Here is a 24,662-nt window from a genome sequence, read left to right as displayed (position 1 = left end):
GAGAAAAAGGAAAGGGAAGAAGAAGAAAAAAAGTTAGAAGTACCAGTCTAACAGCACCAGAAGTGCCATAGCATCCTAACTTCAAAAAAGGTAAGGCTCTAAAGTTTTAAAGCTACCATTGCTTTGATCTGCAGGATCATGTGGAGCAGTAGCGACAGGTCTGCAGATGAACACCCACCTACCAAACAGGAGAGCTCCTCCACCAGAGGAGTAGAGAGCTGTCTGCTCATGAGTGTCACACGTCCTTGTCAAGACTGTGGGGGAGGATCCCACCAGGTCATAAACCAAGAGAACCGTATGACACTAGAGAAGAAACTGCTGCAGCAGAGGACCCTCTGCCTCTGCCTCTCTGTCTCAACAAGCCTCAAGATGAGTGCTGGCTAGGGGTGGGTATTGGCAAAGGGTTCACAATTCGATGCGCATCGCGATACACATGCCACGATGCGATTCTATCACGATGCATTGCGATTCATGTACTACTGTGATGCATTGCGATATTTACTTCAGTAAATGTGTAAAATACAGCTTATTTGTCAGTTGCTGTGTCGCTTTCTTAAGTCAGTTCATTCTATTTAAGCATTCTATCATCTGGGAGAGAGCTTACATCACAACAGAAATATTACCTATTCTCTACTGAACAAAATAACCCGTGGCAAATCGAATTTTATTGTTATCAAATAATCAATTGTCATGACTCCATGCAGTATATTGAGAAAATAAGTATCACGATACCTTGTCATGAATCGATGCATTGTATCGTGAGAGTAAGTATCGCGATGCATCGATGCAACGATTATTTTGCACACCCCTAGTGCTGGCTGGCTGACTGAGCTGGGGAGATACCATGAAATAATTCTCTTCGTCTCCCACTCACTCTGCCTTTCTTTCACTACTTTCCTCTCTCACGGATCACATTCCCATACAGACTCACTCTCACTCTTTCAAGCTCTCTCTCACACAGACAGACAGACAGACAGACAGACAGACAGACAGACAGACAGACACACACACACACACACACACACACACCTGTGTGGGTAAGTGTGTTGCAATTTGAACACACACTAGTTCTCTCAAGTAGGGATTGAGAGAACTAAATTTTGACAGATATCGGTCAACAACACCCCTATTCTCAAGCACACAACACACACATTTTTTTCTAGCCTTCACATTAACACCGTCTCTCGCTCCCCGTCAAACACACATGCATTCCAATCTGTCCATCACTGTTCACTGCCCTCTCGAACACAAGGGTGTGACTGTGGCGGCTGAAGTGACCACGGGTGTCTGTTTCTGACATTAAGGCAGCGTCCTGGCCTGGTTTAAACTTTACACACCACACTGGACTGGGAGGCTCTGCCCTGTCCTCTATGTGTGTGTGTGTGTGTGTGTGTGTGTGTGTGTGTGTGTGTGTATGCGAGTGTGCGAGTGTGAGAATGAGAGAGAGAGACACACACACACACACACAGAAGGAGAGACAGAGAGACAGAGAGGGGGGAGGTCTGTGTGTGTGTGTGTTTCTGGCAGGACCCAGTCCATGTGAGGCTGACGTCTCTGGCTCACAAAGCAGCTCATCACCACCAACGCCACGGAGGAAAGAGGAAATGAAGTATCATAAAGTCTTAGGTTCCCATGGAAACTAAGTGCACCTCGTCGGTTCCAACAAAACAATCACGACCGTCTTCTCTCTGTGTGTGTGTGTGTGTGTGTGTGTGTGTGTGTAGGCTTTATTCCGCCAAGACCTGCACAAAATGACAGGGTGTAAGCTTAATAATAACACACAGCTCTTTATATGAAGTTGTAAGCTTACTTGAGCTGGTCATGGCATGCACTGCCTGTTTGGTCATACCAGACAATAAATATGCTTAAGTGAGCACACACAGGCAAAAAGGCAGAGAGGGCAAGCAAATCAGTAAGTCTTAACACAGGTGCTGGACCAAACTGAAGATAACTGAAATTATAGGGGTCCATAGCCCTGTGTTATGCTCCAAGAAGTTTAATGGCACAATCTTTTGGACCATCCTCCACACCCACACACCCACGCACGCACGCACGCACTATGCACGCACCAAAAGATGATACAACAGCCCTATTTCTGGCCAAACCTGTTAAATATTATCAAAACACACTTTGCTTGCCTTGCATCAACTTGCAAAAATCTGAGAAAAACAACTGACAATGCTTAGACTAATCCCACAAGGGTGGGACCAAAAACTCAAAAAAAATTTAACCTTCATTCCAAGTCCCTTCTTTTCTCCAAGGCCTGCAGATTTTTATTCCCCCCGCCCCCCCCCCTTCACGTTTTCTCGATTAAAATTCAAGAGGATGGGGTGACGAGCACATTCACATCAGCCTACACACCTGTTTTCCTTAACACAAGTTCAGACAAGTCCAGGCCTCAGATTACCAACATCCACAAAAATGCTGCAGTTTGACTCAATGACTCGATTGTCATACGGGTTGTCTAGAGGCATTTCCCTTTTAGTCAATTACCCCAGGCTGTAACTTTTAGCTTTGGTGAAGAATCTCTTTCATCCAAGCCATGTGTTGTCAGAAGAGCTCACTTTCAACTCCAATAAGAGGTCTTTCTTACACAGTGGCTTCATTCTCATCTCTTTTGACTGTGTCTTTTAGTGTCCTCAACAACACACAACAGACTCACCTGTCTTTGACTAAAGCTGCCATGACATGACCTAACCCGGCAGTGAAAGTCAAATACTTCCTGTGAAGCTAAGGTTCGTCATCATGTCTAGTTCACCAGTCTAGCATAGGCCAGTGGTATGGTTGTACGGTAAATTAAACTACTGATAACTCTTCTCTGAACTTCAAATTAAATTGGGGTCCCAGCAAAAGTTCGGGAACCACTGGCCTGCCCTACTTTTCATAGGAGTGTAACTTGCAGCATCCTCTTCAATATCAACTTGCCACTTGGAAAAAATGAGCACAATGGCAATTATTACAGTGGCAACAATTATCTTTGACTGTAATTTGCAGTGTACAGCTTGTACGTAGAACTTGCTACTTAACTGCATACCATAGTTCAAGAATGCAACTTGCAGTGGAAATACAATAATGCTAGAATGTAAGTTGCACTTGCAGAGGCAATACAATAATCTAAGAATGCAATTTACAGAGTCCTCTTCAATAACATCCTGCTCAGGGATTAAAGTAAAAAAAAATCCTGAGCCTGAACTTTTTGGTGCGTCCACGCGACCCTATACGATACACGGTGAAACGAGAATTTCATTGCTTTTTAAGCTTAGTATTTACAGTTATGTTTATCTAATTTTTCTTATTCTTATGTGGGTGCCATGTCAGGGTCAAAATGATGAAGAATGACTTGAATGACATGTTAGATACATAACAGAGGTAAAAGCATACTCTTTGGTTACTTAGGCCTAAGTGTTTAATCCTGCCTTAAAAGAAAAGAAAATGCAAATGCCTGGACATGGCTGAATAATATTGCAAAATACTTTTAGTTTTAACGAATTACACATGCAACACAAGTCATTAATGTCATTTTGGTGGCTACTGGACTATGTTGTCTGTGTCTGTAGATAGATGGGTTCTAGGTTTCTCAGCTGTACAGTCAGTCTGAATAGAGCCATGGATAGAGCTAGCTCTAGGTCAGAATTTGTGGTGCCTGCCCATATTTGGGCTACTCACTCTCCTATTGGGCTATTCTCAGAAAAAAGACTGCCATGCTTCATCATCAAACTCAAGTTGTTCTGTCCATTACCAGAAAGCAGTGTTATTGTTAGCCTTCAATCAATGACTAGAATTCCACTGGAAACTAAAGCCCATTAACAGATTGTTAAAAGCCATCAACAAGCCATTATGTGACAAATTATTTAACGATCTCACAATCATCATGAAAACGGCACCTTGAGATGTGAATGTAGACTAAAAACGTGGCAATGACAGAAATTATACACCCAACAACCAAACCTGTATGGAGCTAGTGGGATGAAACTTGCTGCTGTCTGCATGCATGCCATCTTGCTAGGTGCTATTTGAGTCACTTTAAGTTGAACACAGCGCCAATGTCAATACTTTTGCATTGTTTTTCCATCGGAGATAATATCAGTTACTATGTAGGTGGTGTTTATAAATAACCCGACTCCTCTTAGCTAAAACATTAGCATAACAGTTCGGTAGTTAGAGCGCTAACAAAACTCAGCATGAGTGTGGCGATCTGCATGCAACATGCTGAAGTGAAACTAAGCTTTTTTTTGTTAAATTCTAACTAATAACAAATTATTCTCTTACTGTTGGTGTTCTCACACGTAGTTGTAGATTGAAGCACATCTTCCTACAACCTCTTCCAACAACCCCAGAAAGTAATCTGGTGATTGATTCAGGAATCACGGTATCCAGCCATTATTATGAAAGGAACTACCGGTAGCATAATGCACAGGCAGTGGTTGACATTGCGAGATGAGACACAGATAAACGTTCCGCTCGCCCGCTCCACATTCCGGGAAATGCTGTGACAGCTCTGGGTTAAGTTTTAAATTGAGTTCAGAAATTATGAAAAGACACAGAGGGATCGAACGTCTGTGGAAAAAACAGAACCTTGTGTGTTGACAGCTAATTATTAGCACTGAGCAGAGAAGCTCCATCAACACTGTAGTGCTTCAACACAATGTCCAGTTTCATTTATGTTTTTGACGACAACGGCATCACCAATCCATAGCATGCAGTTTAGTAATCTTTACAAATATTTCTGCTCATAGAGCACTAAAACGGTGCAAGGTGCCTTGCCATGTAGAGCGGGTTGCACACACTGCTCTGTGCCCGGGGCATGAGAACAGCGAGTCGGCGACTGCGAGTAGTAATGTGTCGTTCACGAACGAACCGTTCGTTTTGAACGAGTCTTTGAAGTGAACGAAGCGAACTAGTTCCCCGCCTCTCGTTCACTTCGTTCGTTGGTGAATCACCGGTCTGTCACTAGTCAGACAGTAGCAGAAGTGGTCGTCCAATGAGCATTTTAATCTGCGCAAAGGGGCACCACTTTATCTCTTAATGTGATATCTTAATATTACCAGAGTTTTTACACATACCGGGTATTTAGTTCATAATTTAGAAGAGCTCAGCAGTTCACATAGTCCACAGTTCACAGCTCTGAACGAGCTGAGCTCTCGTTCCTGAACGAGGAGCCAGTGAACTGCAGCCAATGGTTTCCATGACCACGAATACACAACTTAACGTGGCAGAGACAAAGGCATACTTCTAGTTGGAAATGCCACTTGTAAATTATATGTTATTCTTTTTTTAATGGGTGATACTGTTCAATACATAACATTAATCTGCAAAATAGGTTTCAGGTGATATGTTTAGACACGAGGAGCACCTTAGATCTACACAGCACAGCGAGAACGAACTGTATTGAGCCCGCGAACGAGAGACCAGCCTGGGCGCATAGCAACAGTCTCCATGACCACGAATAAACAACTTAACGTGGCAGAGACTAAGGCATACTTTTTGGTTAAAACAGCTTGTAATTGGGCTTTTTTAAATGTGTGCTGCTGTTAAATAAATAATATAACTGGGCAAAATGAGTTAAGTTGATATGTTTGGACATGAGAAGCACACAGGCAAAGTATGAATGCCCCCCTCCTCCTCTCGTTCACTGAACTAGTTCGCTCGTCATTCACCCCTTGCTCTCCTGCATTGTGGCGTGACGTAATCAAAATGAACGACTGAACGAACTGTGAACGAACGAATTCCTCAGCAGAACTGAACGAAGAGAACGAACTGGCGCGAAAGAATCGCCATGCCCTTCACTAACTGCGAGTAGTTCTAGACCGGCTGGCTGGTGGTCCGACTCGAGCAAGATACTGAAGTAGCACGCTTTCCTAAGACCTGCCCCCTTCTTCTTCTGATTGGTTAACAATGTTAGTTTTAGTGCGCTCCTTTGCTACCATTGGCTGACAAACGCAGGAGGGATTTCGGTTGTCTTTTTATTTATTTATTTACCGTCAGTTTATTTTCGAGTATTTTTTATTATTTTTTTAACCCACGGTCAATCGCTGCAAGCCGGAAATCCGGCACGGTGCCGGAGAACTTTAATCCCTGCCTGCTACTTAAAAGTACAACAACCTCCTGGGAACAGTAGCAGCAGGCCGCAGCCTTTCAGCCTTTCTGACTACGCCACGCTACACTACACTGTCCTGGACACGGGCCAGCACTCCTGCGGTCTCCCCCTTCTCACACACACACACACACACACACACACACACACACACACACACACACACACACACACACACACACACACACACACACCAAGCAAGCCTAAGCTGTGTGATTCCCATCAGATGAGCGGTGAGGCGAGACCGCTCGCTCTAGTCTTCTCTCCACCTGTATCACATTGCAAGTGCGCGCGCGCGCACACACACACACACACACACACACACACACACACACACACACACACACACACACACACACACACACACACACACACACACACTTCCCCATCTCGCCTTGGCTCTTGGGCACAGGTGGCTGTGTTTTCTCAACACCAAACCACATAAATGCCCCCCCCCCACCAGCGTGTTCGTCCGGGGAATACGAAAGGTGATGACACCATGTTCTCTCATCCATGGCAAGATTACAAGGAAACAAAGAGTTGGTGTCTAGCCCAGGCCAGCCCAGGGAGAAAAGTGCATGTTGTTGCCAAGACTTAAACGGCATGCCTGGCTCCCCACACGTCTCTCCCTCTGTCTCTGTCTGCCTCTTCTGCTTCGAGCATAACCTTAGGACGGATAACGTACACTCAGCATACAGATATCAATCAGACAATCCCATTCTGCGACAATAACATGACGGCTGCACAGATGCACACTACACTAATGGCACTGATGGCACACCACACTAATGGCACTGATATTTACGGTAAACTTTTTTTTTTCAATTTAGTGTTACCTTTAGGCCCTACTTCAGAGTTCAGTTAGACACAGAAGAAAAGGTAGGAGTAGCAGTTACCACTAAACCCGAAACCAAATTTTGTCACGTAATAAAAGAAGGCGCACATTTACTTTTGTAACCATGCCTATGTCTGGTATAATTCAATAGATGGAAACTGAAAGAGGTATTTGACTAAGCTGCTGTCGTTCTTCATTCATGAAGGTACAGCCGTGAACATGACACGTCTATTTATCTGGGGGCCCTACCTAGTAGGATACATCAAAGCGTTCTGCTTGAAAAGACTAATTTTGTCAAGCCACACGCAATCAGGCAACCTCTTTCCACAGTATTAATGACTTGTCTTAGCTGACGTCAACCAAGCAACAGTTTCCCATTAGCTTCAAAATGTGTATCTTCGTGTATCTTCATGTCAAGAGTATGAATTGTAACAACCATTCTATGTTGACAGAAGCCCCGCTGGTTAGCAAATGACAGAACTATCTACAAAACAAGCTTGCTATCATGGTAGATTACATCGATTTCCGCCTAATTGCTCTGCAGATTATTTAAAGGGTTCGCCCCGCCCAAAATTACATTTAGTAGAAATCTGTCCGTCAACTTAAATTGTAGCATTGTCTGTGTCACAGCATGGCAATACACACGACAACAACCAGTTGTGGCTAGGAGGACGTGTAAGTTTTCCCCTGAGCCACCCAGGCAACCAAGTCCAGCTGACGTTAGCCAGACAGCTAGCGACTCAACTAGCAAGCTGGCTAGCGTTACCAATTAACAGACACGTTAACTTTTCTGACTTTGAGAGGAAACCCTGACTATAATTGTTATGGAATGTTTACCAGAACATGCTTACCATAGTCGACAGATGTTCGCGTCGCTGATACCGAGCTCTCGGAAAGCGTTTTTGGCTTGTTGCTTTCTTCAGGATACTGTGCTCTCTCTATCGCCTAATGCCTGGCACGACAGACCAGCTAACGTTATGCCTGGGGAAGGCGTGTCTACGTCATTACCAGGCACCCAACGCCACTACACAGCCCACGCCCAGCTCTGATTTACTGATCGATAGTTTTAGATAAATGATAAGACGCACTGGCACACCAAAGCACTGCTTTAGTGCAGGACAAGAATATTGAGGTTGCCGTTCAGTAGTCGCTATTGTTTGTGTAGTAGTCTACGCCAAATAGCGGAGAGCGGGGTTGGTTGTCACAGTCATCATTCATATCTCAGCCACAGATCAAAACTTGACACAGATCTGTTCAGAATGGTCACCTACGTTGATAGAGGTGAAAGCAGCATCACTTTGGGGTGAGACAACGTAAAGTGATTTTTTTTCACATGTAAAACCAACTTTTGAGGACTCCATTGTTTTTCTTATGAGTCATGACAATAAGTTGAAGTCAAGATATTGCCATTTAAGTGTAGGCTATAAAGGGAAAGATACAAATTGGTTATTCTTAGAGCTAGGGTAGGCTAGGCCTAATAGGCTACTAGGCCTGCATGTGGACGCAAGCCTCCAAAATAGCTAAACATGTCAGTGGGTGTAGGAATTGTCAATTTTTTCGGGGTTGGTTGTAACCTGAAGTTGTTAGTTCTTATGGGTTTTAATAAAGGTATTTGTCCTGTGCACTGTTGGCTATGTTTGCTTGTTTCAATGATTGAGGATCTAGTTGGCTTTGTGTTTTACATTTAGTGAACTTATGTATTAACATTTAGGCCTATGGATTTATGATTTTTAATGAATGTACATTTACATTTTACAATGTAAAAGGGAAGCAATGAAACTTAAGGATTTTTTAAAATAGGCCTATAATTCATTATTTTATACATAGGCCTATGGGATTAATTTAGTGTAGTTTAGTTTCATATTTCATTGATTAGGCTACACTTGCAGCTTTGTTTAGGCTATCTGCCTTCATGTTCGATTAACGTTTGTAAATGAATAGCCCACATTCATATAGGCTTAAATAGGTAAATAGGTATAGCTTAAATAAATTAATAAATAGCAAAAATTACAGTGATAACTCTAAAAATATAATAATTTGAGTGGTGTTCTCTGAATAGCACCAGCTCAGTGAGCAATAAGCAGATGTTCTTAGCTCTTTATCTTCAGAACGTCTCTGCTTCAATAAGGTTTGATTATGCGCCAGAATTATGGTCTACGAACAATTGTGACGTCACTGAACCTGTCACAGAGACAGTTTAGATCTGTCAGCAACGTTCTGCAAAACCTGCAACCTTACAGATTCATTCTACAGACACTTGTTGGAGAGCGACGGCAACTTTATATTGAGGTAAGATGGCATATTATTTTAAAATAACATAGGCCTACATTGTAATATTTAATACATTTTGCTATTCATTGTAAACTTCGAGTAGCCTAGACATCGTTTTGTTAAAAGGCTGTTGACATGACCTTCGAGTTTAATCAAAAATCAATAAAAATAGGCCTAGCTAAGGCCATTTATCACAATGTTGAGTCAAAGTGTTTTCAAATACACACCATGCATGCACACATGCACATTCTCTCATTGACACACCTGCTCTGAAGTTTAAGTTTAATAAGCTATTGTTCTAGGCTATATCGTTCTATATATCAGTAGACCCAAGTGTAGGCTATAGGCTAAACTTATATGATTTTGCTGAGGTCCACTACAGAACAGGGTATTTACAATGTTATGATTACGAACAGCAAGAAGATAGTATTAAAGCCTATTTCTAATTCCTTATTAATAAGATCATGGTGGTCCCAAGATTAAGGTTAAACTAACTTTTCTGTAATTTCTCCATCTGATTAAGTTATCTCTTTGTGCTGCATGTTTTATCCAGATTGGTGTGAAGTTGAAGAGAGAATATAGGCGTGGGCTGGGAAGCCCGTGATGGAGGGAGAAGGAGGAAGAGAAGAGGAGGATGGTCCGAAGCCTCGGAAGAGGGATGGCAAGGGACCAGTATGGAGAGTATATTTCATGGCGTGCCTTCTTTGCTGCGCTCGGAAGCCAGAGGTGGATGAGGAGGGGCAAGGGGAGGGCAAACCTGCTGCCACCAAGGGCTTCAAGAGGTGGACAAACAAAACCAGCGACAAGGACTCAGGAATCAAGACAAAAAACTCTCAGCATAATGGCCAAAAAACAGAAAAACAGAAAAAGAAGACAAGGGCCCTGGTACGGTGGATTAACCGCCGCTTCAAGGCCCAACCCGACATGGACAGCAAATTGGGTGTGCATATGAGCACAGAAGAGAGGGCGATATGCAGAGAGGAAGCCCAGAGGAGGGAGAGAGCCTGCCTGGAGGCCTACCGGTGCCAGCAAGCAAAGGAAGAGGCCAGACAGGAGACCATCAGAAACATCCAAAGGAGCCGCAAGGCGAAGGAGGCGGCTCTGCAGATCTTCAGCTCCCTCCCTCCCAGCCAGGAAGAACACACTAGGCCCCTGACATCCAAGGAGGTCATCAGCGGTGACTCGTGGACCAGGCGTAACAGAGAAAGGAACAGGAAAAAATGGCACAATCTACTTTTTGGCATGATGAAGGCGCAAATCCGGAAAGATTTGGAAGAGGTCAAGCAAAGGGAGATGGCGGTCAGGCGAAGGGAGATGCCAAGGCAAATGGAGAACGACATAGAAGAGGCCAAGCGAAGGGCATGGGCTAGGGTCGCCCGCCAACGCGGTCACGAGAAAGACCAGCTCATTGATTTGAAAGGCTGCAGAAACGAGCTCATTCATCTGATCTTGGCCGTGGCCTTTTTCGCTTTGCCAATTATCTGGCTCTTTGGTGACTGATGACTGCCATCTTACATCATGGTCACAGGTTACATTTAATTGACAATCATCCATCTACACTACGTCCCTGCAATGATTATTGATAAACATTTCCAATTAAAGTTCATGTATTTTCTTCAATAGCTTTTTCATGTCATTTATTTCAGCTGTCGTGTGTCATATAGAAGAACATTAGAAGAACTATTACCAGTGTGAAATATTTGAGGTAGGCTGTGATATTATCTTGGGTGGCTATCCATCTGGTAATTAATCTAAAAATGTTATGAAATATCACCACAATCTAGAACATAGGAGAAAGGAGTATAACTAATGAATAACACATAAATAACAAGGGTATTATTGACCAATTTGTCACCTGTGTTGAGAGCACAGGCAGAATGAAAATCTAAGCAGGATTTTTTTGTCTGTCAGTCCAGGTTTTTCACCTATGTACAATTAGTTTATGTTACGTTTACAAACATACAGTAACGCCTATAGGCAAACTCAGTCACCACAGCTAAGCTCACAGGTGAACAAGTAGACGAGGCAAAGTGAGATGCTTTTCTTTAGTGAGTCACATAAAGGCCATGGTAAAACATTAGACATAGCCGAATTAGGGCCGGGGACACCACCACCAGAAAGAGTATCTCATGGTTTCGAGGTTTCTATTTTGAGTCAGGACTGTCTTCAAAAATAACAGTAGCCAAGATTTAACGTACAACTTAACTAATGTTACACAGTGTATTTCGGTTTAGCTTTTAAATAGCCTACACTATTCTTGCTTGTGAAGGCTAGGCCTACTCACATAAAAAAAAATGTGGCCACATCAGATGGACACATGGATTTCCCTACATGTTGTCGCATGTTTTGTAATGTAAAGATTTTGTAACTGACGCGCAAACTAAAATTTCGCAACTTAAATGACTCGAGTAGGCCATTGTGCTGTTAAAAAGTACAAAATCCTCTCCTTTTTTAGGTTGCAGGGTACTTGACCTGCTTCAAGTCTTACGGCCTCTTCGCGCTAACCCATTATAACCACAGGGTGGTGATATTGCTCAAATTATGTCCTGAGGACAAAAAGGCGCTACAGAGGGTGGTGAGGACAGCAGAAAAGATCATCAGGTCACCCTACCAGCCATCCTACTGTACACTTCATACTGTTCCAAGAGGGCAATGATCCAGGATTTGTGGTGATTCAGTATGCATGAGCGAGGTTTAGATTCACATTTCATTTAAATTAGAAATGTTGTATCATTTTTATTCAATGTTAAAATTTTCCATTTCCCCCCATTAGAATAATATTGTGACAACCAACCCCATAGGGTGTGACAACCAACCCCGCAACGGGGTTGTAGTAGAGTAGAGTATCATTTATTGATCCCAAGGGAAATTAAGGTGTCGAGTAGCATACATACATAAATACAGAAGAAAACACAAAGACATCACACTCAACATTGCACATATATCCACCATACATATATTCACATATCAGATCTCTCTACTCCCCTCACACACACACACACACACTACACACACACACACACACACACACACACACACACACACACACACACACACACACACACACACACACACACACACACACACACACACACAGTGGTACAAGAGTACTGTTTACTGTGAAAAACAGTCAGTGCAATAAAAAAACCCGGCTGAAGCAGAGTTGTAGTGCTGGTTGTCTGGATGACAGCAGTCAAAAAGAGTTCACGGGTGTTGAGGGGTGGACTTGGCATGATGTCAGCAACCTCCACATAGGAAAAAGAGTGCAGAAGAATGTGCTAGTGTGGGATGGTTGATACTGCAGTCCAGTCTCCAATGATAATCTCTCTCTGGGAGTCCTTCTGTGTGGTGTTGAACAGCTGGATGGCCCTGGGGACGAAGGACCTCCGTAGCCTGTCTGTCTTGCATGGGATGGCACGGAATCTGTAGCTGAACTAGCTTCTCTGGTTCACCTTGCAGTGAAATAGACTACAGCAGTATTTGCGGAATTTTATTGGTGCGTATAAAATTATTCATTGTGAGCCTATAGTTACTACATATGTGTAATAGTATAATAACTAATGCAAAGCTGAATATAGTCAGACAACAAAAATTACACTATAGCCTACTTACATTCATGCACCCACAATCCACACTCAAGGTAAGTAGGCCTAGGGTTAGCACAGCAGCCAATTTCCTAAGTCACTTCCTTGATCTCACGCAGCTCAAGGACTCGAATCAGTCAGAATGGCCTGATGGCGACAGAATGGCCGTAACACCTGCCACTTCTTTGATAACTACTGCTGAAATGCTTATCAGGTTCTGGTGGCACATGGTGCTGCATTTCCTTTGTATGCCAGAAGATAGAGCGCCAAGCGCACAAGTTGCAGTTGAAGCACAAATACTCAAACGTTTCCCTGACCTAAGCTCATCGACCTCTCTTGCAGATGACCTTTTCTAAATACAAAGCGGATTCCAAAAAAGTTGGGACACTTTGTATTATGTGAATGAAATCAAAATGCTGGCATTTTCAAAACATCTAATATGTTAATAAAGTAGAGCATTATGTACACACAACATATCAGTTGTTAAAGTCGAGCAGAATTATTGCTTTGAGGTAATTATGTGATCATTTAAAATTTCACCCTTGCAACAAATCCCAAAAAGTTGGGACAGGGCCAATAAAATGCTTTTTATATTGGATAAGACTAAACACAACACAATGGATGAGACTGAACAGTTAAATACTTTGACTGTTGGCATGATTTTATTCAAAAATTAGATATTTTGATATGTGAGACATGATTTCAGCAGCTCAACTGATAGGTGTGTTCTTTAACTTGTTTACCTTTTTGTTATGCTTAATATGTGGCATAACCTGACTGCAAGAAAACAATGTTGTGACCTGTTTACTCCTATGATGGAACCACACTGTTGGAACATAGTAGAGATTGAAATTTGCCACCATTATGGGGCAATATCTAAAGGTGGTGCTCCAAAATATAATGCCTTGGTAGCTATGTTTGCTGTTTAAAGTCTGTATGTATCATTAAACATTCATTGTAATGCTCTACATGAGTAAGAAGACCCTAACCAAGTCACCTCTGCACCCCCTTACCATCATATATGCTGTCTTTCAGATTGACCACTAAATCAAGTTGAAGTATTCATTTTCTATATAACCTGGAGGGTGCATGACTCCATAATTTTCAAAAAGGATTCAATATTTTCCATTCTGTAATCAGAGGACAGTTTCACGTGTCTACTAGGTCCATAGAATGAGCCTTTCCGCACACAACACTGTTTAATATCTGCATCATGTGCATTAATCAAGTGTTGTGTTTATGGTCATTTTTTCGAGAGCTGTCATTGTTGGAGTGTCATAGTTTGCTTATTTACCACGAGTATGTCATGATCTCATAACTCGTGCAATGATTACACAGAACTCTACATTACAGAAATAGGCCTTATATGCCTGCAATTTTGATAATTCAATCTTTCTGTGTAATAGATAAGTAATTAGTCCCTCAAAATCTTCGCTGCTGAGTGCCACAGCCTCTATGTGATGGTATTTTATTTGTGCATTCATGTTGGCAGTCAATATAGTTCCTTTTAAAATATTCTTCCTTGTGTAATTTTTAGAATTATCCAACTATTACAACATGTTTTGGCCCTGTCCCAACTTTTTTGAGATTTGTTGCATGGGTCAAATTTTAAATGATCACATAATTACCTCAAAACAATCATTCTGCTCGACTTTAACAACTGATATGTTGTCTGTAGGCCTACATAATGCTCTACCTTATTAACATATTAGATGTTTTGAAAATGCCAGCATTTTGATTTTATTCACAAAATACAAAGTGTCCCAACTTTTTTGGAATCCGCTTTGTATTAACCAAATTAAAGTAATTGTAAATGAAATCATTAAATATTATGAAATAGGGAGATGCTACTACGCGGCCTAGGCCTACTCTTCTACTTCGAAATAATGGGCTAATAATAATAATAATAATAATAATAATAATAATAATAATAATAATAATAATAATGATAACAATAATAATGTGATAATACTACTAATTGTGTGATGAGCTCATCATGGCTGTGTAATACCAGATGTCCTACAGATGGAGGACCAAGGATTCAAGAAGCTGTTCAGCCCAAAACTCTTTCAGATATTGTTTAAGAAAAGAAAACAAAGAAAAGAACTCGTACATTCACGAGAGAGAGAGAGAGAGAGAGAGAGAGAGAGAGAGAGAGAGAGAGAGAGAGAGAGAGAGAGAGAGAGAGAGAGAGAGAGAGAGAGAGAGAGATTGGTTATTAACGTGCTGGGGGCGTGGCTGTAACACCTGGGACGGTCCTCCATTCCTCTGGTCGCATGTGCATGTGTGCATGCGGCAGCTTGGTCCAGCTGCGCACCAAGGGCGGATTACTGCTGTCCCGTTTCATCAGCAACGAATTTTGTAGATGCGTAAAGGGATTCTTCACAAAGATTGCACCAAGCGCTACATCGGTAAGTACTCTATGCACGTTGAAACATCTATTCTAATTAGCCTCATCAAGTTTGGAAGTCACTGCTGCCCCGAACGATTATAGCAGGATGCAGTGTGTGAATTTTGACCACAGACAGTATGGTATAGGACACAACATTCTGTGGGTCCTGCTGCTGAAGACATTGCTGTTGGTGACTTGAATCTTTGCCGGTCTGTCCTTTAAAATGCCGCAGTGCTCTATTGATAAGTCCAAAAGCAGCAAATGCCGGAACTGTTGTCAAAGTTGCACTATAGCCTATATACGATCGCAGAATGACCATCGCCAATAGGAGCATCTCTACCAAACTTGCCAGGGTAAAGTAGAATCGTGGCTGTATGGTGTGCTGTATGGCATGATGCATTTGAAACGTCTCACTTGGACATTGTCATAGAAGTCTAATGATAGCATTAGGTACTGCCATTGTGGCATGTGTGTGGCATAATGGAATTGGAAAGTAAGCAGTTGTGTTTTGCGTGAGTTAGCTATACTTTATCGCAACATATTGTCTGGGTAATTTCAGTGTAATTGAAATTCACCTCGGTACTGCAGTGCTGGATAGGATACCCATGGGGGTCATAGGTGTTGTAGTGCGTTAAACCGTGTGGTGTGTTCGTTGTGTTGTATTGTGTTGTAGGCTTTGTCTTGTCTGTATCTGTGTCCAGAGTATATTTCCCCCCTCTACACAAATTTGTCATCATTCCATGAAGACAACAGTAGCAGCATGAGTGCGCGCCGCAGGTGCGAGACGTGTCAGCACCTTTGGAGACCATTGTTTACGCGTCGACAGAAGTTGACATGTCAACGGGATAGATGCTGTGGTTATAGGGGAAACTAAATAGACTGGAAATGACTTGCTAGAACAGTTTCCTTGATGATGTTTATTATCACTGAGCGTATGTGTCCTTGGACCGTGGTAGAAAGCAAGGCATGACATTGGCTTGGCAGGTTATAGGGTTGACAGAATGAATGAGCAAGTTTGATAACGACTTAAATTCAACTATCTCAAGTGACAAAGCCAGTAGGATATTTAGTGATAGATTAATATTATTGAGTGGTTTGCGAAATTATTCTCCTTTTTGCTGGGTTTTTTTCACTGACTATCCACAAATACTTGGTGAGGGGACACAGGGTGAATACATTGCATGTTTATTCACTAAAAACGTCTCTGTCATCAAGGTCATTGTCAAGGCAACAGTCACACTGTCATTCATCAACAAGACGGATCGATTTAGCTGTATTTTTTTCTTAGGCACTTTATTTTGACTATGCAGTTTGACTATGCAGAGTGCAGAAAAATGCAGGAATGGACTCTGGAGACAGATACTGTACCATAATAGAAGTTGGTGAGTTAGCTGGCGGCGTATGAAGTCAATAACTATAGACAGCACAGTTTAAAAGCACAGTTTTGTTTCCAGGTAAGTTGGTGTGTCCTTATTTCATATAGGGCGATTGATATATTATCCAAAATGAATGTTTATTCCATTGTATCACCTGGCTTACAGTAATGACATAGCCTACACCATCAGAGGCTGTACACTAGAGCTGGTGGCTCTATACTTCTACAATGATGTGATGAATAGCGTCATGATGGGGCACTTTAACCCTGAGAATGCTTTTGAGGGTTGAAGCACCATGACGTTGGCTGATGCATATGAAAACAGCTCTCAAGGTTGCTGCTCAGGGCAGGGGGAGAAAGGGCACAGAGAGAGAGAGAGAGAGAGAGAGAGAGAGAGAGAGAGAGAGAGAGAGAGTAGAGGAAGGGCAGAGGAAGAGAGAGGACGGTAAGAATGACTGAGAGAGGGCAGAGAGGGAGAGAGAGAACAGGGGGAAGAGAATGATGGAGAAGAGAGTAAAGGAATGAGGGGGTAGGGATATGGAAAGAGAAGGTGAGAGCAGGAGAAAGAATGCTATAGAGAAAGAGAGAGAGAGTAAAGACGCGCACGAGAGAGAGAAAGAGGCGGGGGGGGGGGGGGGGGGGTTGTGTAATGGGCAGACTACAGATGAATTTGTTGATGAGAGTTGAGAGTCCCTGCCACGCTCCCCAGTCCCCTTGTTTGAACATTGCAGATCAATGCTTGGGGACTTTGCTTCCACATCATCACATGACGTCCAGACAAATCACCAAAGACCTCTTTGTCAGAGAATCATGCCATAACAACAACACGCATTACATATTGCAAAGGGTTTTTTCTAGGCCTCTGCAAGATTAACTCTTTCATGTTTTGGTTCTGGTGTTGGCGCACGTCAAGGACAAATCATTCTAGACAGATGCAACATCGAGGAAAAGTTATTTTTTTCTGACGAACTGAATAACTATGGAACACTAATGAAAAGTCCCGCATAATGTATTGTATATCTGATTTTTGCCGCAGATGGTTAATAGTATGCGGTTAGCGGCCTGCTGTTGATATGGCTGCTAGCCGAAGGAACGTTTCAGCCAGGAAGATGTGGCTGCCACTGAGCAGTGGATGATGCTATCCAGACGAATGGTTCCCATTACATTATATGTACAGTATTGGGTAGGAGGCCCTTTCAGATGATTTTGTCCCGGGCCCAGCAAAAGCTGTCAGAGGCCCTGCACATGGTAACTCCGGAGGACATTGACACTTCTTTAACCCTGTAAGACATGGTGCCTGTTATAAATTAGCCAGAATTGCAATGACTAAGCTGCAATGTATTGCTAAAGGCCCTGTGCACTGTCAGAGTGATGTCGCACTATGGTAGAAAAGTTTTTTTTTCAGTGACTATAACAGTGATCCACTGGAACGGTGTAGTTAAACAATGTTTGTTACCTTTGTTGTTTTGGTTTATTTAAAAGAAACACTGTGGCCATGTATGTAGGCCTAAATAATTCATTCCTGATTCAAAAGATGACCTGCTCCGGAGGATAGCATATTTACATCAGATTTTTAGATTCCATCAGGACCGATTTGACATAAAATACTCTTTAGTCATATGAGCAAACTTCATATTTTTAGACTTGCACTGCACTGGGGGCAAAGTAACTTGAACAAGACCCACAATGTAATTTTATTTACAGAGTCTTTGATTTCAGTGGTGGTGTTGCCGGGTCGTCTGACTCCTCATTCCCCACTCCCACTTCCACCCCTCTTCATCCAATGTCACGCTCCGTCCTCACTCAATTCTGCCGACAGGGGGGGAACAAACAGGTCTGTTTCCCTGGGCCCAGAGACAAGGGTGGGGGTGACATCCTATTACATTGTAAGCTTATGTATTGAGAGGGTGGCCCTCTCAGACGGCTCGCTCCTGGGCCTGGTAAATGCATATTGAGAGAGATGGGGCCCTTTCAGACGAACTTGTCCAGGGCTCAGTAAAAATATGTCAGGGGCCCTGTCCTCACCACACTCTGCCCACCCCAGGCAGGCTTGATGCCATGTTGGGAGTCGAGTCCTCAATGCCCTTAAGCGCAAGATATCCTTGGCCAGCCATGTCATGCCACGGCCTCTATTTAATCTGACAGCCAAGTTAATTGTGTCTTGATATGGTGTGCAGAGGACCAGAGCAGAGAGTGGACTTTAGTGCTTGTACTCTTTGCTTCAGTAAGTTGTATATGTATTACTCAGAGAGAGAGAGAGAGAGAGAGAGAGAGAGAGAGAGAGAGAGAGAGAGAGAGAGAGAGAGAGAGAGAGAGAGAGAGAGAGAGAGAGAGAGAGAGAGAGAGAGAGTGAGTGTGTGTGTCCTACAGTTGGCAATTGACAGGATATCAGGATTGGGCAGTGTGTACAGTTAAGCATCACCAGAGTGGCACTCTGTGAAGTTGGAACTGTGTGTGTGTGTGTGCGTGTGTGTTTGTGTGTGTGTGTGTGTGTGTGTGTGTGTGTGTGTGTGTGTGTGTGTGTGTGTGTGTGCCTGTGCGTGTGCGTGTGTACATGTGCGCATGTGCGTGTGTGCATGCGCATGTATACATGTCTGCGCCTCTGTGTGTGGGTATAGTATGTGTTTGTGTGTGTACAAGAGTGTGGCATGTTTCATACTTATCATCACCAAGACTCCGGATACTCCCATGTTCTCAGTTATGATGCAGTGAGTAATAATCCTCCCACCAACATTAGTGTGTTTGTTTGTCACATCTGGAGACTCTTGAGGCTTATATGAGTAAAATTAGCTACTAACTTACGCACATGGAGATGGCCCCAGCAACAACCCTCGCGCACCAACAGCGCATGTTTGTTGTCCTTGGCTCTCTGCACTTTGTGTTTTGTTTGTGTGTGTGTGTGTGTGTGTGTGTGTGTGTGTGTGTGTGTGTGTGTGTGTGTGTGTGTGTGTGTGTGTGTGTGTGTGTGTGTGTGTGTGTGTGTGTGTGTGTGTCTGTGTGCGCGCGCGCGTGTGTGTTGTGGCCAGCCATCTGCAAGGGTGTCAGGCTGGCTGGTTGTCTCGCATCCCCAATAGGGCCTGAACACAACAGATGGGTTGACTGGCTTCACTGGAATTATGGTCCGCACGTCAGAGAGAGAGAGGGGGGGGAGAGAGAGAGAGAGAGGGAGAGTGTCTGTGTGTGTGTGTGTGTGTGTGTGTGTGTGTGTGTGTGTGTGTGTGTGTGTGTGTGTGTGTGTGTGTGTGTGTGTGTGTGTGTGTGTGTGTGTGTGTGTGTTTATGACAAGTTGTTGTCTTGTTGGCGCGTTGTCATCAGTTGTGAGGACATTTTTCCATAGGCCACGAGCTGGGATGTGAGAGAGAGAGAGAGAGTGTGTGTGTGTGTGTGTGTGTGTGTGTGTGTGTGTGTGTGTGTGTGTGTGTGTGTGTGTGTGTGTGTGTGTGAGAGAGAGAGAGGGAGAGAGGGAGAGAAGGGGAGAGAGAGACAAAGAAAGAGAGAGAGATAGTGCGAAAGAGTGCAAGAGAGAGTACTTCAGAGAAAGTGTGTGTGTGTGTGTGTTCCACTGACCTGGGATTGGCGATACACTGTAGGTGTATATAGGCAAAACACCGAATCTGTCGACACAGATAAATGGTCCTCCTTAATGTGCCAGCATTAGGACCCCGTTTTCTGGTAATATAGTGTATCTATCCCTAAAACACCCTACAACACCAAGAGTCCTCTGAACGCCTCTCTCTCTCTCTCTCTCTCTCTCTCTCTCTCTCTCTCTCTTTCTCTCTCTCTCTGTGTCCCCATGGTTTAATAAGCCTCCAGGGGCTGGCCTCACCGGTAATCTATACTGCACACTAGGAGCCACTTATATTTGTCCCGTTTCATGCACAAACAGTACCACCCAACTTCCATTAGGCTTCCAATGTGTCTCGAGCAACCATTATTGTGTCGTCAAGAAAACACGGTGCAGAACAAAGTCAGAGGCTCTTTACAGTAGAGAGGAAACTTCTAAGAGGCTGACACGCAGCTAGAAGAGTAATGCCCCGTGTACACCAGGCGCTACCTACGCGACCCAGGTAGCTTGGGTGGTTGAAGAAGTTTCGCTTTATTCGCTCTGGACACGGCATTGACATGTTTGATTCAGCTAATCACATAATGGCTCTGTCTTGGCAGCCTGGGACATTTGTTGATATGAACGTTCCAATTGGTTTTCGCCGAACCGCGTCATAGCGAATTCGCTTAAGATTAGCGAGTTTAATCGTCAAAATTTGCTTTGGTCGCTCAGTTCACTTCGCTCCTGGCGAATTCGCTCTGGTAGCTTTATTCGCCTTCCCTCCATAGAGAAATAATGACTTCCGCCGTGCAGGTTGCGTAGTTCGCGCTTGGCGTACATGGGGCTTCATATATCCTCCTCGCTCCTCTAGGCCTACTTCACGATCTGATGCACCATGGTAGAGGACTACAGTAAGATCAAGTAGGGAAGAAAGTCACCGGAGCATCATCAGATGCTGAAAGTCATTTTCTGCTTTATTGGGAGTAGTGACAAAACTTACGTTTGGACGTGAATATGTCTTCCTCAGTGTCAAGATGAAGCAGAAAATTACTAGGGCTCACTTTTTTGCCTCAATGTGACTACCCTGGTAAAATATAAGAGAAATGAATAAGTAAAAATAAATACAAATCCTTCCCCCATCTGAAGATGCTCCAATGACTTCCGTCTTCCCTACGTAAGGCTACACACAGCTATTGAGATACGCACAGTTGCTGAGGATTGGTTTCCTCCTGATGCCATGTAGGCCTACACATCAAGACAGAAGCCTCATGATGCACAAGAGTAGCATCATCCTGCTGCTTAGAAATGAATTCAATATAGAGCACTACAGCTACTGTGACATTAAAGGACCAGTTCAGTCAATTTCAACATGCAGTTGCAATGCTCACACTACCCTGGACTTGTCGTGTACCTGAGGTTTTTTTTTTTTCTTCTTCTTCAGCCTTTTCCGAGATCTTGGTCATTGTAATGGGGGCAGCGCTTTGTTTACATTTCAAAAAAACATTTTTATTTATTCCCAAAAACATCCGAAAAGTTATACAACATCAGCAGACAACTAACAAACAGTGGTACCTTTTGGGAAAATATTTGGAGTAGGCCTATGTTCATTTTTTTTTAAATGTAAACAAACACTGCCCCCATTAGAATAGCTCATATCTAGGATAGGACATAGCCGAAAAATGTGGCATCAACGGATACTGACAAGTCCAGGGTAGTGTGAGCATATTGAAATTGACTGAACTGGTCCTTTAAGCTTACACACTGTTTCTATTCTGTGCCACCTTCTTTACTGTAACACCAAGCAACGTGGACGTTGGCATTACAGCTATAGCACATTAATACGGTAATAAGGGCCGGGTCTCAAAGTATCAAAACATTAAGCAGACTGTCCTCAATTCTCAATGTCATCTGCACACCTTTCCTACCTTTGTGGACTATTGATTCAGATGAGAACGCCCAATGTCCAACTCACAGTTTGCTGGAAAATCTCAAAATTCGACATTACTGTGAGTCTTAAGGCACAGAAAAGCAGTAAGAGGCTTTAGTTAAAATATCAAGTGATACCAAGCAGTCTGTCCTCCATTGCCAATGTCATCCTTCCCCACTGCTCACCCTCCCTGCCTATCTCCCTCACGGCCACAGGGGATGTTGTGGGGAAGGTGTGTGTGTGTGTGTGTGTGTGTGTGTGTTTGTGTGTGTGTGTGTGTGTGTGTGTGTGTGTGTGTGTGTGTGTGTGTGTGTGTGTGTTTGTGTGTGTGTGTGTGTGGGGGGGGTCGTGTTTGTGTTTGTGTGTGTGTGAGAGAGAGTGTGTGTGTGTGTGTGTCTGTGTTTTTTGAGTGCGTGCATGTGTGTGTGTCCGTGTGTGTGTGCATGTGCATACGTACGAGTGTGCGTGCAAGTGTGTGTGTATGTGTGCGCGTGCCCGTGTGTGTGTTGGGGCAGGATAGGGAGTGTTTACTTTTCCATGGGGAGTTTCCAGTTTTCCGTCACGGTGACATGCCTTGTTTGACCAAAGCCTCTTTCAGCAGACAGGGCCGCTGGCAGCTTTGGCTGGGCCTGGAAAGAAGCCTTCTGAAAGGCCCTCCCACTCAATGTAATGAGGACCCAATTCTGCACCCCTCCCCCTCCTCTCCCTGGGCCAGAGACATCTGACCCCTTTGTCCCCCCCATGTCGACTTTGCTTATATCAGGCCACACAATACAATACGCGCGGTCCGTACGTGTGAAAACAGGCTTCTGTTTACCTTAACACCACACAAGGCAGGCTGGGGGTGATGGAACAAAAAGAAGAAGAAGCGCCTGAGGCTCACTGTGACACTGTATGCTGTACAGTGTGTGTGTGCTGTGTGTTAGTGTTATGATGACTATTTATAAAGGCGTGAAAGCAGGTACTCTATCCATTATAGTTCCTTTTATCCCAATACATCAGCTGCTTCCTGTATTCATACACAGGTCAGGTGTTGAATAACAGAATGGGTTTAATCTGAGGAGCTACTGTATAGAAAAGAGAGGATGTGTCCATTAGCAACAACGACCTATTTCCTTGCCAGACTTGTATGTCTGTGTGCATATGCACACATGCATGTACTTTGTTTGTGTGTGTGTGTCTCTGTGAGTGTGTGTGTGTGTGTGCATTTAAAATGTCCTAGTTAGTGTGTGTGTGTGTGTGTGTGTGTGTGTGTGTGTGTGTGTGTGTGTGTGTGTGTGTGTGTGTGTGTGTGTGTGTGTGTGTGTGTGTGTGTGTGTCTGTGTCTGTGTCTGTGTCTGTGTCTGTGTCTGTGTGCGTGCGTGTGTGCATGTGTGTGTCTGTGTGTCTGTGCGTGTCTGTGTCTGTGTGTCTTTGTGCATATGTGTAACGCTGTTCTTGACTGCATGAATATGCCAGTCCTGAGCGTGAGTTCATGAGCAGTCTATTATGCCTAATCTCTGGATTAGTGATCAGATGTCGCAATTTTATGGGCACATGGCTAATAGCTAATAATAACCACATCTATATGTGTTGTCAGAGGAGTTTCAGAAGAGCTGATCGCCCTTGTTTCATGCAAAACATCATTTCAGAAGCCTGTAGCTAATAGCCATGTACAGTATGTACTCACTAACAAATGATCTTGAGAAAACAAACAAGCTTTTTCATGGCAAAAATCTGACAAAAACCAAAACAGATTGTAATGAGTGTAATGGTTGGTATGTAATTGCTGCTTTAATTTGGGATCATTATGCAAATCAATCATCGCAGTGTATTATGACAACATTAGTCATTTGTTTCATTTCATTTCAGCAGAAACAATCCCTGATGGACGATGGCATGGCATTATTATTATCTGTTTCTAATTAACCAATGAGATGTTCTGCAAAAAAGGAAGTCCCAATCCTCACCCATAATTTGTGCAAAGTAAACCAATTTAAATTGTTTGGGTAAATGTAAGGGAGAGTGTGTGTGTGTGTGTGTGTGTGTGTGTGTGTGTGTGTGTGTGTGTGTGTGTGTGTGTGTGTGTGTGTGTGTGTGTGTGTGTGTGTGTGTGTGTGTGTGTGTGTGTGTGTGTGTGTGTGTGTGTGTGCATTTTTCCTTCTGCCAGTGCTATTTGTATATAAATGTGCTGAATAATTTCATCCACCTGATCCATGTGACTCACTGAAGTGAATGGCAAAAATGTGTTTTCCATCTTTTTAAACCTTTTTTCTTCTTCTTCTTCTTCTTCTTCTTCTTCTTCTTCTTCTTCTTCTTCTTCTTCTTCTTCTTCTTCTTCTTCTTGTGTTTCCTCAGACATAGCCTGAATGATGACACGCTAGCAGCCCATTCCGGTATCCGTGGAAACTCAACAAGCCACCAAGCCTCAGCAGCGGAAGCAAAACAAAGCAGACCCAGTCAGACAGCTAGTGTGGGGTGTTCCTCGGGTTCCTTGGATATGGAACGCAGAACCCACCACCGCTTAGCACCTTGCCTGGTGTTCCCCGTGTCGGTTCCAGTGCTGGCTTTGCTGGGATGCCTCCCCTGTATGCTGCTGGGGTTCCCCTTTGGCCCCGCCTACCCGCTGGACCCTACACCCAGGATCACAGTCCCAATCGA

The 24,662-nt window shown here is 43.5% G+C and overlaps 3 protein-coding genes across 3 annotated transcripts in view; 2 read left to right on the top strand and 1 right to left on the bottom strand.

Moving 5' to 3' along the window:
• The window catches only part of mfsd13a (major facilitator superfamily domain containing 13A), a 40,664-nt gene extending 32,731 nt beyond the window's left edge, over positions 1 to 7,933 (bottom strand). Inside the window, exon 1 of the mRNA XM_063221557.1 lies at positions 7,781 to 7,933. The gene's annotated coding sequence lies outside the window, so the exon portion shown is untranslated. The remainder of the gene's footprint in view (positions 1 to 7,780) is intronic.
• Positions 7,934 to 9,125: 1,192 nt separating this feature from the next.
• On the top strand, positions 9,126 to 10,820 carry LOC134467158 (uncharacterized). The gene is made up of 2 exons (XM_063221071.1): positions 9,126 to 9,218; positions 9,754 to 10,820. Exon 2 carries the CDS (start codon positions 9,804 to 9,806, stop codon positions 10,698 to 10,700), a length of 897 nt encoding a protein of 298 aa, XP_063077141.1. The 5' UTR covers positions 9,126 to 9,218; positions 9,754 to 9,803; the 3' UTR covers positions 10,701 to 10,820.
• Positions 10,821 to 15,110: 4,290 nt separating this feature from the next.
• sema4gb (sema domain, immunoglobulin domain (Ig), transmembrane domain (TM) and short cytoplasmic domain, (semaphorin) 4Gb) overlaps positions 15,111 to 24,662 on the top strand; it is an 85,468-nt gene continuing 75,916 nt past the window's right edge. The window contains exons 1-2 of the mRNA XM_063221556.1: positions 15,111 to 15,195; positions 24,360 to 24,662. The exon at positions 24,360 to 24,662 is cut by the window's right edge and continues 2 nt beyond it. Coding sequence (XP_063077626.1) covers positions 24,502 to 24,662 — 161 coding nt within the window. The 5' untranslated portion in view covers positions 15,111 to 15,195; positions 24,360 to 24,501. The remainder of the gene's footprint in view (positions 15,196 to 24,359) is intronic.

The sequence above is a fragment of the Engraulis encrasicolus genome, chromosome 17, assembly GCF_034702125.1.
Source record: "Engraulis encrasicolus isolate BLACKSEA-1 chromosome 17, IST_EnEncr_1.0, whole genome shotgun sequence".
NCBI classification, from domain to species: Eukaryota; Metazoa; Chordata; class Actinopteri; order Clupeiformes; family Engraulidae; genus Engraulis; species Engraulis encrasicolus.
This window is presented reverse-complemented; position numbering and strand designations above follow the sequence as displayed.